At 42.8% G+C, this 14,279-nt stretch overlaps 2 protein-coding genes across 3 annotated transcripts in view; one reads left to right on the top strand and one right to left on the bottom strand.

Annotated features, from left to right (window-relative positions):
• LOC106610754 (transcription regulator protein BACH2) overlaps window positions 1-5,764 on the top strand; it is a 46,909-nt gene extending 41,145 nt beyond the window's left edge. For both annotated transcript variants that reach the window (XM_014210291.3, XM_014210292.3), the window contains exons 4-5: window positions 3,007-3,213; window positions 3,452-5,764. In XM_014210291.3, the coding sequence (XP_014065766.3) occupies window positions 3,007-3,213; window positions 3,452-3,955 (711 nt within the window). In that variant the 3' untranslated portion in view covers window positions 3,956-5,764. The remainder of the gene's footprint in view (window positions 1-3,006; window positions 3,214-3,451) is intronic.
• Window positions 5,765-10,310: 4,546 nt separating this feature from the next.
• On the bottom strand, window positions 10,311-11,911 carry LOC106610739 (gap junction alpha-8 protein). The gene has a single exon (XM_014210267.2). It carries the CDS (start codon window positions 11,868-11,870, stop codon window positions 10,311-10,313), a length of 1,560 nt encoding a protein of 519 aa, XP_014065742.1. The 5' UTR covers window positions 11,871-11,911.
• Between the last annotated feature and the right edge of the window lie 2,368 nt (window positions 11,912-14,279).

Genomic DNA, 14,279 nt, shown 5'->3' with positions numbered 1-14,279 from the left:
AGAGACACACACACAGCAGCTTCTTCTATTAACTCATCTGTATCAGCGTCCTCGTTTGATTCAAGTCCCTATTTCAGGACCAACGATGAGTCAGTCAGTCAGATGCTGTTGGAACGGGTGTGCGTGGGAAAGAGATTTATGTAATACAATGAATGTCTGCTGAAAATACACAAACAGGGATAGAATTATTCAACTTTTTTTAGGCACTGTTTTTTTTTAGATGAACGGAAGGAAATTGAAGTAACTCTCAGTCACATAGCTCCGTAGAGGTGTCATTTTTTAATTAGTGTAATAAAATGATATTCTGTTCATAAAGAGGGTTGATTCTTTAGTGATTTTTCTCACTCAAGTCTTGAAACAGAGGTGAGGAGTGTGTGTGTGTCCATATGCTCATACCAGTTCTCAGCGCTGACACACTTAGCTCAGACAGAACAGACACACACACACCCCGGGATCCACAGTGGCCAGGTTCAAGGTGTTGTGTCCCTGTACCCTCTACCATCTGGCACCCTCCCCCAGTTTAGACACTCCTAACTAGGACAGTCCACTATGCGAGCCCCCTGCCTGGAGACAGAGCACCAGGCCCAGAACCTGGCCCATATAATACAGACACACACCAGTTGATACAGATGAGGCCTACTTCTTAGCGCTGACCCACTCACAGAGCGGAGTAATGAACTGAATAGAGGGAGGCAGAGTTAAAAATGAAAACCAGAACAAGAGAGAGAGAAGGACAGGATTTACGGCTGTGTCTGAAGCTCACTCTGTCATCCTAACCTTGTTATGGGACTGGTGTGAGTGGAGGGGCTATATATAGATGTCTATCCAGCTCTGAGAGATAGAGAGATAAAGAGAGAGAGAGAGCCCCCCTCCCCCAAGGTCACAGCTGAAACCGAGCACTCCCTAAGTCCCCTGACTCTCCCCAGCTCTCTCTGAGACATGACAAAACGTCACCCAGCATATACTGACCCATTAAACACTGAATACTAGGACTTTCAACTGGGAACATCATGCAGACAACTATTTACGTTGGAGGAGTTCCTTATGACGCTAACTGAGAGAACTTTATTGTATCTCAAACATCAGTTTGAGAACATCAGTTAATCTGTATTTTTCAAAGTACTTTCTGTCCATTGGAAGTAAATGAATATCTTCGTCCCACTGTTTTTGACTAATATAAACTATTGATTTATATTCTGCGCTTCAAATACACTATATATACATAAGTATGCGGACACCCCTTCAAATTAGTGGATCCTGCTATTTCAGCTACACCCGTTGCGGACAGGTGTATAAAATCGAGCACACCACCATGCAATCTCCATAGAGAAACATTGGCAGTAGAATGGCCTTACTGAAGTTCTCAGTGACTTTAAACGTGGCATCGTCATAGGATGCCACCTATCCAACAAGTCAATTCGTCAAATTTCTGCCCTGCTAGAGCTGCCCCGGTCAACTGTAAGTGCTGTTACAGTGGAAAAGTCTTAAGAGCAATGATGGCTCAGCCACGAAGTGGTAGGCCACACAAGCTCACAGAACGGGACCGCCGAGTATTGAAGTGCGTAGTGTGTAAAATCGACTGTCCTCGGTTGCAACACTCACTACCGAGTTCGAAACTGCCTCTGGAAGCAACGTCAGCACAAGAACTGTTAGGAGCTTCATGAAATGGGTTTCCATGGCCGAGCAGCCGCACACAAGCCTAAGATCACCATGCGCAATGCCACAGCTTGCCGCCATTGGACTCTGGAGCAGTGAAACGCGATCTCTGGAGTGATGAATCATGCTTCACCATCTAGCAGTCCGATGGACGAATCTGTGTTTGGCAGATGCCAGGAGAACACTTCCTGCCCGAATGGATAGTGTCAACTGTAAAGTTTGGTGGAGGAGGAATAATGGCCTGGGCTGTTTTTCATGGTTCGGGCTAGGCCCCTTAGTTCCAGTGAAGGGAAATCTTTACGCTACAACATACAATGACATTCTAGACGATTCTGTGCTTCCAACTTTATGGCAACAGTTTGGGGAAGGCCCTTTCCTGTGTCAGCATGAACATGCCCCTGTCCACAAAGCGAAACATGCCCCTGTCCATAGAGAAATGGTTTGTTGCAATCGTTGCGGAAGAACTTGACTGGCCTGCACAGAGCCCTGACCTCAACCCCATCGAACACCTTTGGGATGAATTGGAATGCCGACTGCAAGCCTAATTGCCCAACATCAGTGCCTGACCTCACTAATGCTCTTGTGGCTGAATGGAAGCAAGTCCCGTAGCAATGTTCCAACATCTAGTGGAAAGCCTTCCCAGGCTGTTATAGCAGCAAAGGGGGCACCAACTCCATATTAATGCCCATGATTTGGGAATGAGATGTGTCCACATACTTTTGGTCATGTAGTGTATCATGTAGTGTATCTGCTGTATCTATGAGTGCTGCCTGCCTTGTGTGTTTTCTTTATTGATCCTGTCTATGATCACAGGGTTTAATGAGGGCTGCTATGGCCCTTGGTAATGTTAACCTTTTATAAACCAAGTCCTTGCATCAAGTGGAAAGCCTTCCCAGAAGAATGTAGGCTGTTAAAGCAGCAAAGGTCAGAACCAACTCCATATTAATGCCCATGATTTTGGAACAAGATGTTTGACGAGCAGGTGTCCACATACTTTTGGTCATGTAGTGTAAGTGGAACATCATGTACAGGCTTTGACCATCTACGAGAAGTAGAATGACAGTGTCACCTAGTGGACTGAGTGGGTACACCCTGGGCTTCTTTCAACTGTGTGTGTGTGTGTGTGTGTGTGTGTGTGTGTGTGTGTGTGTGTGTGTGTGTGTGTGTGTGTGTGTGTGTGTGTGTGTGTGTGTGTGTGTGTGTGTGTGTGTGTGTGTGTGTGCTATCTGGGGGAGTTGAGTAATTAGAGCAGAGGACACATTTCAGTTGTTCACTGTAACATGGACAATAAAGTTGTGTTGTATTGTACACCAGAGAAGATAGGAACTTATTTTGTTATTTGTCTGCCAGGTCAAACTTCCATTCCCGGTGGATCAGATCACCAACCTTCCCCGTAACGACTTCCAGATCATGATAAAGATGCACAAACTGACCTCAGAGCAGCTGGAGTTCATTCACGACATCCGGCGGCGCAGTAAGAACCGCATCGCTGCCCAGCGCTGCCGCAAGAGGAAGCTGGACTGCATCCAGAACCTGGAGGTGGAGATACGCAAATTGGTACGTACATTGTTTTAACATGAAGGTCTATTTATCATAGAAAGGTTCATCTTTACGGTTAGCATTTGTAGGACTGTCAGTTGTTTTAATATTTTGAGAGCAGGTTTTGGTATACTGGTTATGCACTGTATACGTATGGATTTTCTATATGTTTGTATTCCATGAGAGTAAGCTCTGTGTCTATTCTCTATGTACTCATAACATACATGTACTGTACTGTATGTGTGTTTCCTTGCAGGTGCATGAGAAGGAGAAGCTACTAAGTGAGAGGAACCAGCTGAAGGTGTGTATGGGTGAGCTGTGGCAGAACCTCTCCTACCTGTCCCAGGCTGTGTCCCAGGAGGTGTGCAGGGAGGTGCAGGGGAACCCCGAGAAGACCAAAGTCCTGCTCCCTACACACAGGCCCAGCGATCCCACCACTCCCACCAACAGCATCTCCATCATGGCCAGCATCGACCTCACCTCCAACCCAGGCTCCCCAACCTCAGAGGGCAGCCTGGCCAAGTCACCCTGCTCCTATGAAAGCCCTGTGGAGAGAGATGTTGGCTCTGGGCAGAGGCTTAGGAGGGGGCAGGGCGGTGTGGAGACAGAGGTGTCTGTCCTGGGGCAGGAGGACCCTGAGTCTTTCCTAGAGCCTGGAGCATCTCCGGGTGTGTGTAGCCCCACTGTTTCGGTGGATTTCTGTCAAGAGATGACTGAGAAATGCACGACAGAAGAACAGCCCGGACAGGTCTGTACCTAGCTAGCAACGACTGAATAGCTAGCAACCATTTGTCTTTTTATTGTTATTATGACACACATCTCTACCTTGATATGTATAAAGTTTGAAATACATTTGTTATCTGTGTTTTTTAAAGGATGACACTACAGTTGTCTTATCAGCAATACTGTTAAAACAGGTATTTGGAGTTATCAAACTCCTTAAGACATAGCACTGGCAGCTTCCCCTTCTATCTTTATCTCTCCACCCAGCTAGCACATTTAATTCCTTGGAAGATGTGGGAATGTATGTTTTTGGTTTCACATTCGTTGTGGGAACGAAGCCATACGTTTCCTGACTGGTAAAACTGAACGTTTTTTAAACAAGAACAGAAGGGAACATTTAGCCTGTTCTGGGAATGTTTATTTTTAGGTTGCAGGGAGGTTCTGATAACTTTTTACTGTGGTTCCTTGAACGTTTTCCTGGGAGATTTTATTAACACTCTGAGAACAGAAATGATAGGTTATTTGGAGGTTTTTGAATGACCATTAAAACTTTCATTAAGATGTTTAATAACACTGCTAGCTTATTTTGTGTTAACTTTTTTGAACTCCAAGCACAGATAAGACACATGGAAATGTATTTCCTTAGGCATTAATCATGCAAACGCAATTATATTTTATTGTGACACGGCATCAGTGACATTCAAACCTTTAGTCTTCTGTTCTCTATCCATGGAATTAGTCCACTGCACCACCAGGATGGAGCTAGCATGCCATGTTTTTTACGCATACAAAACTGTTCATTTTTGTCTATTCAAACAGACCCTATTTCAAGGAAAACAAGCGATCATTAAGATCAGGTGTGGCCGATAAGTGGGGGCAGTTAACACACCTGAACACGCTTAACAAGATAGAGGATAGAGAGAGTTTTGTTGTTGCTGAGAACGGAATGTGTATGTTTACGTGTATATGTTACTAAAGTTTTCTTGTGGTTTTTATGGAAAGTTTTCTTCACCTTCTGAGAATGGAATGTATGTTTTTAAATAACATTCTTAGAACGTTCTCTGAACGTTACTGAAGTTTTCTTATGTTTTTTTTTAATGGAAAGTTTTCTTAACGTTTTCTGAACAATTTGAGAACATGACTTTAAATAGAACCATGAGGAAACCTGTAGGAAACGTTATACTGAAGTACCGAAATTCCCACAGAAGAACATTGTTTCTTAACGTTCCCTGAACAATTTGAGAACATTCCCAATGTCAAACCAGTTGGAGAATGTTCCTAGAACATTACCAAAATTGAAATTAAATGTAACCACGTTTGAAGTTTTAGGAAACGTTCTCTTAAAGTAATGAAATACCAATAAAATTACTTATTGTCAAGTTCCTTAAATCTGCTGAGAATGTTCCAAAGCCAAGCAACTATTATGCACCATTCCCATAAAGTTGTGGAAAGGTTGTATGCAAAATAACCATAGGACAACCACGCTCTCACCAAGCTCTAAGAAGCATATGGTTCTCAGAACGTTATGTGCTAGCTGGGTATATATTTCTCTCTCTCTCTCCCTCGCTCACTCCCTGGCTCTCATCATGGGAGGATAAACTCAGGAATTCCTCTGAATGTTCAATAATGTCTCTGTAAAAAGCTATTTCATTACAAATTGTACATCTGAAGAGTTCTTCTGTACAGCTGAGAGTAGAATTAACTCTCATATGCAAAGTTTCCTTCAGTTCTTATTTCTCACTTTCTTTTCCCTGCATACATGTTTTTTATGAACATTCCTCTTTTGCCTGTGACACACAGTAGCATCTGTTGTGAAAGAAAGAAAGAAAGAAAGAAAGAAAGAAAGAGAGAAGAAAGAAAGAAAGAAAGAAAGAAAGAAAGAAGAAGAGAAGAAAGAAAGAAATGCAGGAATCATCATACTGTAGCTAAAGATGGAAATGGGAATAAATAAAAATGTACTGCACCATTCAGCACCTCAAAGAGGTAACATATCCTTACCAAATGCATTGAAATTGGCACTTAGAAATTAAAACTCCCAAGCCAAGTACTTACTAAACTTATATTCAACAAATATTAATGGTGTCAAAGACTATCATACTTATCTGAACCATATTGCGCTTTTAGGGGTAGAAATGTACCTTCCCACATGTAGTGAAAATGTAGTATTTCGTCCTGAGGTATTTCCACGTACATTTAGTGTAAATCAGATGTATTAAAGTATTGGGACGTAAGTGGAAGGCACCACATATTCCTTGTTTGATAATCCATGTAAATTCTTAAACATACGAGTGCAATTTATCCTCGAAACTTGTCCAGTATTCCTAATGGTGTATTATCAAGTGAAATGTTAAAAACGAATTCAAAGAGATGCTTAGATAGTTGTTGATCCATGGCAATGCCAAATGATTCCATTGTGGAAGATAGTTCTGTAGCATGTGTCAGGGTTAGCTTAGTGGTTTCTTTGTTGTTTTCTCTAGGAACTTTCAAATGTCACATTCGGGGAATCTCATTGGCATCCGTTAGTTTTCCTCACAGTAGAAAGTACCAATGACAGAGCTCCACAGAATGTACTGTTACTCTAACTACATTGAATATACTTATCACCCCATTTTGATATTTTTGAATTTAGAAAAGAAATATGAACATGTTGTTAAATTAATTTATTTTAACAATGTTTCTATGAGGATTATTTGTTGGTACAAATGTAAACTTCCTAATATTGATTCTAGTGATTTTTAATGGTTGTTGTTTTTACTGACAATTTGGATGAAAGACAAGTCTTTTGTGTGTTGTATAATTCACAATGTCCTTATTTAGTACAAATTAAGCGATGGTTTAAAAGAGGTGAGTGTTTACAAAAGTTTTTGTTACATGTTTTAGTTTTTTAAGGATTTTTCCATGACAAGAGACTTTGCATAATTGGTTCGATAAGTTCGATTTTTTTAACTGTTTTTAAATTGGAACATAAAATTGTAAGTGGATGATGTGTTCACACAAGATTTTAAAAGTACATGTTTGACAAATGCAGCTCCAAGTCTTGCCTTAGAGGTTTCAGAGGCCAAACTCATGTGAAAGGGAACGGAAGGTGTCAATTTAAAACCATACTGTGGGAAAATAACATTCTGTCCGTACCATGAAACATGATTGATTTGAGTACAAACAAATTGTTTACTTGTTGGGGAAAAACATAATTGCATTTTTCAATCAAACCAGTAAAGGTTTGATTGAATCCCAGCCTGAGTGTATGCGGAGGTCATGCCTCGTTGGAACATAATGGACTCTCACACTTATCTACCTGTAAAATTCGGCATACCTCTCATTTTGGGTCTAGGACTGTATTGTAGGAATAAGTTGTATGTGGTGTTGTTTCTATTTTTACACACACAGTGGTTATTATTGTATTTGTAGATTTTTGGTGATCCATTTTTTATGTGTAATTTGAGTAAACTGCAAAACTGCAGATTCAGCTGTTTCACTTTCCCCATTTTATCTTTGAATGTTCAAATTGCCTGAGTTTGCTATATTGTAAATAGGGTGTAACTGTGTTTTTTGTTAATTTGATATCCAAGTGTTTTGGAAGAAGAAACAATGTTTTGTAAAGACAACATTTCTGTTTATGGATTAAAACAAATAGCATGTGTCAATTCTTTGTTTGTTTTTTCTTCTGTGAAATGATGATATATCTAAAATAATACTTTTAACCCATCAAAGAGGATGACAAAAAGTGATTTTCAGTTTTAGTAAATAAGCATTTAATGTCATGAGTTAAGATTGTATATCCAACAACTAAAGACACATTCCTTAGCGTAACAGTCTCTTGTTGAATGTTTGAGGCCTGGATTCAATGTGGGCTGTGAAAGATCCGCTTTATAGTGCCATTAACACTTCATTTCCGATTGAGCCGACATATCAAGCATTTCTCATGAATGCAGTCTTCACTAACGTGGGAAAATTGAAAGTGTTCAGACCTCTTGACTTTTTCCACATGTTGTTACGTTACAGCCTTATTCTAAAATTCATTCAATTGTTTTTGTTTCAGACAATAACTTGTAATGACAGAGCAAAAACAGTTTTTTAGAAATGTTTGCACATTTTTATATAAAAAAGGAAATATCACATTTACATAAGTATTCAGACCCTTTACTCAGTACTTTGTTGAAGAACCTTTGGCAGTGATTACAGCCTCAAGGGTTCTTGAGTATGACGCTACAAGCTTGGCACACCTGTATTTGGGGAGTTTCTCCAATTCTTCTCTGCAGATCATCTCAAGCTCTGTCAGATTGGATGGGGAGCATCGCTGCACAGCTATTTTCATGTCTCCAGAGATGTTAGATCGGGTTCAAGTCCGGGCTCTAGTTGGGCCACTCAAGGACATGAAGATACCTGTCCCGAAGCCACTCCTGCGTTGTCTTGGTTGTGTGCTTAGGGTCATTGTCCTGTTGGAAGGTGAACCTTCGCCCTCAGTCTGAGGTCCTGAGCGCTCTGGAGCAGGTTTTCATCAAGGATCTCTCTGTACTTTGCTCCCTTCATCTATTCCTCAATCCTGACTAGTCTCCTAGTCCCTGCCGCTGAAAAACATCCCCACAGCATGATACTGCCACCCCCATGCTTCACCATAGGGATGGTGCCAGGTTTCCTCCAGACGTGCCGATTGGCATTCAGGCCAAAGAGTTCAATATTGGTTTCATCAGATCAGAGAATCTTGTTTCTCATGGTCTGAGAGTCCTTTAGGTGCCTTTTGGAAATGCTCCAAGCGGGCCTTTTACTGAGGTGTGGCTTCCATCTGGCCACTACCACAAAGGCCTGATTGGTGGAGTGCTGCAGAGATGGTTGTCCTTCTGGAAGGTTGTCCCATCTCCAAAGAGGAACTCTGGAGCTCTATCAGAGTGACCATCGGGTTCTTGGCCACTTCCATGACCAAGGCCCTTCTACCCCGATTGCTCAGTTTGGCCGGGCGGCCAGCTCTAAGAAGAGTCTTGGTGGTTCCAACTTCTTCCATTTGAGAATGATGGAGGCCACTGTGTTCTTGGGGACCTTCAATGCTGCAGAAATGTTTTGGTACCCTTCACCAGATCTGTGCCTCGACACAATCCTGTCTCGGCGCTCTACGGACAATTCCTTCGACCTCATTGCTCTGACATGCACTGTCAACTGTGGGACCTTATATAGACAGGTGTGTGCCTTTCCAAATCATGTCCAATCAATTGAATTTACCACAGGTGGACTTCAATCTAGTTGTAGAAACATATCAAGGATGATCAATGGAAACAGGATGCACCTGAGCTCAATTTCGAGTCTCATAGCAAAAGGTCTGAATACTTATGTTGTTGTTTATTTTATACATTTGCAAACATTTCTAAAAACCTTTTTTCGCTTTGTCATTATGGCGTATTGTGTGTAGATTGATGAGGAAAATAATGTATTTAATCCATTTGAGAATAAAATGGGGGCTCCTGAGTGGCGCAGCGGTCTAAGGCACTGCATCTCAGTGCTAGAGGCATCACTACAGACCCTGGTTCGATTCTAGGCTGTTTCACAAACTGCCGTGATTGGGAGTCCCATAGGGCAGCGCACAATTGGCCCAGCGCCATCTGGGTTAGGGTTTAAACAAGTTCAAGCTAAATAATACTTTTATAAAAGTGAATGCTCTATATAAGCATATCAAAGTTTTTCAAGGGACATCATTACATTTTCCATGCTTTTGCATGCTCACCAACATTCTTTTATCACAATAATTTGAAGTTCTCACACTACACACATTTCTGTTGATGTGCACAATCCTTTTCCCTTTCTGCCACGGTCAACCACATAAAAAGTAACTCATTTGGAGATACTGAGCATTTGTAGGTGCTTTGAATTGAAAAGACATTGGGGAAACAGCACTGCGTATGGCTTATGCCCACACATGGCACTACGTACGCCCACGCACGGCTTGGCATGGGATGGTGGCTGTTTTTGGCTCAATCAATGATGAGTGCAGTGTTATTGATATCTCCTGTGCGTTGTTTCACTCGTAGGCAACTCCTGGGTCCTATTTTTGCTCTCGTCCCTCTTCACTTTTTCATGATAGAGGAGATATCCAAGAATACGCTCTGAAAGAGAGAGAACATTTGGGATTGAGAGAGGCTAGATAACACATTGACACTAGTCATCATGACTTACTTTCTGGAAGATTTCAAAAATGTTAGTTTTTTTTACAACATTACAAATCTATTGCAGCTTTACCAGTCAAATCTATACATCTCTCTCTCGCTTGCTCGCTCTCTCTCTCTCTCTCTCTCTCTCTTTCTGTCCCACTACCTTCCCATCTTATGCTTTGAGTCATGCTCTCATGCTCTGTTGTTATCATGCTCTGTTGTAAAAAGCTCACATTACAGAGTGTTTATGGCTCTCTAAACCACTAGGTCAGAGGCTGCCTGTCTCTTGGCTCTACTTGCCATTGACATTCTCCTTCCAGGGGGTGGCATCATGGGCATGTCCCCCATGTCGCCCAGTTCAGAGTCGGATGTCCGTAGAGAGTTGCTGCTGCAGTCACTGATGGTGGACATGCTCTCAGAGGGCATACGTGTCATGAAGCTTTGCTTCCTTCCTGGGTTAGGCAAGAGGAAGTCGCTGCCCATTGAGTTCCTCCTATCTTCCTCCAGGTCTATGTCTCTCAGAGCCAAGCTTGGTCTGTGTGTTGTCATGATGCTGGGTCTGTGTGTTGCAATAGGCACAGGTACTACTTCCATGTGGCTGGGCTGGTAGTGGTCTTGAGGGTGTAAATTGGGGTCCTTATGGTTCGGCTGACCCTGCAGGTTCCTGGGCCCACTGTCTCCATTCAAGAAAACTCCTCCGTAGGCTGGAGGGTGCTGGTCAACCATGGTGGTGGTGTGGTTCTCTTGGGCTCCCTGGAGGTGCAGGGTCTGGATCATCCCTTGGCTGGGCTGACGTTGCTGGAGCTGCTGCTGCTGCTGGTAGTACTGATGGGGCTGGAGGCCAGTGCAGTTGGCCAGGTACTGGCCTGGAGCCACGCTGTTGTGCCTGGGAACCTCGTGGTTTGGTATGTAGTGGGGAGGTGGGTCCATTGGGTTCAGATCCTCTTCAGGAATGACTTTGAAGATGGTCTGAGTCAGCGGCCCATTGTGAGAAGACAGTTTCCTCATCACACACAGTTGCTGTATCATCGCTTTCTTATTCGGCTTGTAAATCAAACTGTCGTTGTCTGCTGGGTACTTGTCTCCCTTCAGAGTCTGTTTGATTTTCTTGATGCCCAGGTGGGATATCTCCAGGAGGTTCAGGAAGAGAGACACCCCGGCAATGACGATCATGAACACCATGAACACTGTTTTCTCCGTGGGCCTGGACACGTAACAGTCCACGCTGTTGGGGCAAGGCATCGTCTCGCATTTATATAGAGGCTCCAGTCCGATGCCATACAGGATATACTGGCCCATGATGAAGCCCACCTCCACCACGGAGCGCGTTAGGATATGGATGACGTACGTCCGCAGCAGGGACCCTCTCAGTGGAGCCTTCTTCACCTTCCTCTGCTCCTCCAGCCTCTTCAACTCCTTCTCAATGCGCTTGTGTTGCTCCACCAGCGCCTCCGTCTCCCCCAGCTCTGCCTTTAGCTGGATCCTCCGCCGGTGCCTCTCCTTCTCCAGGGCGCGCAGGCGGTAGAGCGCGTGGCCCATGTAGACGAGGGAGGGCGAGGACACGAAGATGACCTGCAGGACCCAGAAGCGGATGAGGGAGATGGGGAAGGCCTGGTCGTAACAGACGGTCTTGCAGCCCGGCTGGTCCGTGTTGCAGATGAACTCGCTCTGCTCGTCGTCCCACACGTCCTCGGCCGCTACGCCCAGCACCAGCATGCGAAAGATAAAGAGGATGGTGAGCCAGATCTTTCCTACGATGGTGGAGTGGACGTGCACCTCCTCTAGGATGCTGCCCAGCAGGTTCCAGTCCCCCATAGTCTCTCCTCAATGCTCACTGGTCTCTACTGCCACATGTCCTCACACTGGAGAGAAAGAGACCAGAGGGATATCCCATCTATTTTCTTTTAACAGTTTGATTGTAACTATAGTTTAAAACATGCAATGTTTATGATTATCATGCAATAAATTGACTTAATAATCGAGACAAGCGCGGTGGAAGGAAGCCACCTCAATGGAAGACAATCCATGAAAGAAAACAAGTAGGTGGCCAGGACGATGCAGAAAAGTTTAGTGAAATATTTAAAAAATATAATACATATAATAGGAACAGATCGATCTATAGTTTACATCAGGACACACAACTGCAACATGTTTTGACTACAAAAGTCTTGTTCGGGCAGCATTGAAGAAGACCTTTGTAGTTGAAACGCAGTGAAGAATTTTACCTAAGAATTTCACTTAGTTGTTGTCATTTCAGACATGCATTCCTTGTTGTCAACTCTTTAACTTTTATGTTGGTAAGACAACTGCATTACAAATCAGCATCATGATGCAGACAGTAAGAGCAGTAGGGGACAGTAGGGTAAGTTGAGACATTTGTATATTTAGCATTCCTCCATCAAGGGAAATATAGTATTCTTTCTAACAAAGATATCTACATATATTTCAGGATGTTGTGTATCCCTGTCAATAATCAGAGGTCATGTAAACGTTACATGTAAACATAGCTTGTCCAAAAAAAGTGGTCTCTTCCCCCAGGTATGGGGTAAGTTGAGCCGCGGGCCAGGGTAATTTAAGCCACCTTCAAATTTCTGTACTGAATGAAATGTTATCACTAACTTTTTAAAACCACGTCTATCTGACATTTTTAACATAGGCCCTGTTGTTAGCTCATATCCCAGCAATAATGCCTTGCATTACGCCTGGGAAGACAACGCTTCAATTTGTTCAACTTGCCATTGGCTCAACTTACCCCAAGGCAAACATTTTGACTATATTAGCCCACAAGGCTACAATGACGCACTTTCATGCTAGGTTTAGGACCTCATATTGAAGCTTATAGAGACCCCAACTGATGTATAGAATCATCTTAAAATGGTCTTCTTTGGTATAGATACAAGCATCATGAAACCTCTAAAACAACACATTCATTTGATTTGGTGAAAATCAGTTTTCTGAACCTAACTTCCTTACCACTCTTTCCATGTGGTTTCTTACATCACAGACTCCATGAAATTGTAACTTCTTCCTAAATATCGAGTCAAATGGTTTCCTAGAGTGTTGATCAACTTACCCCTTTACACCTACTCTCCCCTACAATTTTTTTTTTACAGAAGTCAATACATAATTTCAACGCAAAGAAAAACAAGCACTTACATATCAATGGTATGGGTACTTTCTTTGCCTCTCAATGCAAAACATGTTTCCCACTCGCCAAAATCACATGCTTGGTATGGTTACCCCATGGAGAAGTTGGTTTCCTTTGCAAAAGCACATATCTCCCTGAGTCAGTCAGTCCGCCACTCAGAGTGACTGTTCTGTGTTCTACCGTGCTGCTGTTGCACACAGGGTTCACAGGATGTGAGGATTGATCTGCAACCGACGGGAGGGACAATGCCCCATGGCACATCTTGCCAGGCAATTGTTGAATCCTGCTTGCAACGGCCTGCTCTCACACCAACCAACAGTGCCAACCCAGCTAGTGCCCTCTAACCCCCATTAATACCCCTCTCGCTGGAAGAGAGGGTATATTTGTGTATTGTTTTACGTTCCCACAATGCTCCCATTTCGGCCCTTTAGTTAGAATAAGAACCATCCTAAGTAGAAGCTTCAGATATTGACATTTTGAGGCAAAAGTATATAATCCCTCATATCTGATTAATGTAATGCATAATCTATAATGCCAGACACACTGGTTCAATGAGTCATGTCCAGTTTCATAGTTCGCTGCATGGGGAGTTGTTGTTTTTTGGAGTGTGTGTTCTAACCCCCTGTCTGCCGAAAGAGAACACCATAGTGCAAAATATACTCAATCTATCCAATCCAACTACTGAATACCATAGGGATAGGTTATATAATGAGTTAGTACAATTTGGTGTGAGTTGGTCGGTGTGATCTCTATTTTGCTTTGCATTTCAAAGTATTGGTTATGTCCTGTTGAGTATTGTCTATCAAAAACAACACACCATGCAAACTTAATTGTATGCTCACTTTGGTTTACAGTGCAATATTCCTGAACTGGTTTTATCCACTGAAAATGTATGTATTGAACTCCCCTTCTATCTGTTTGGGACTAAAGGCATCCATGAAGATAACCACGATAACCATGAAGATAAGCAGAGAATCACATAACCTTGTCGTGAAGTTCAATTGTGTGGTTCTGAAGTTATTCTACACAACACAAACCCCCCATACCCATGCTAAGTAATAGTACACAGTAGTAGT

The sequence above is a fragment of the Salmo salar genome, chromosome 09, assembly GCF_965601325.2.
Source record: "Salmo salar chromosome 09, fSalSal1, whole genome shotgun sequence".
In the NCBI taxonomy this organism is placed as follows: Eukaryota; Metazoa; Chordata; class Actinopteri; order Salmoniformes; family Salmonidae; genus Salmo; species Salmo salar.
The sequence above is the reverse complement of the archived record's forward strand: the minus strand, read 5'-3'. Positions and strand labels throughout refer to the sequence as shown.

Bases quoted from the DNA above. Each gene is read 5' to 3' on its own strand.
- LOC106610739 (XM_014210267.2), bottom strand. From the start codon at position 11,870: ATGGGGGACTGGAACCTGCTGGGCAGCATCCTAGAGGAGGTGCACGTC.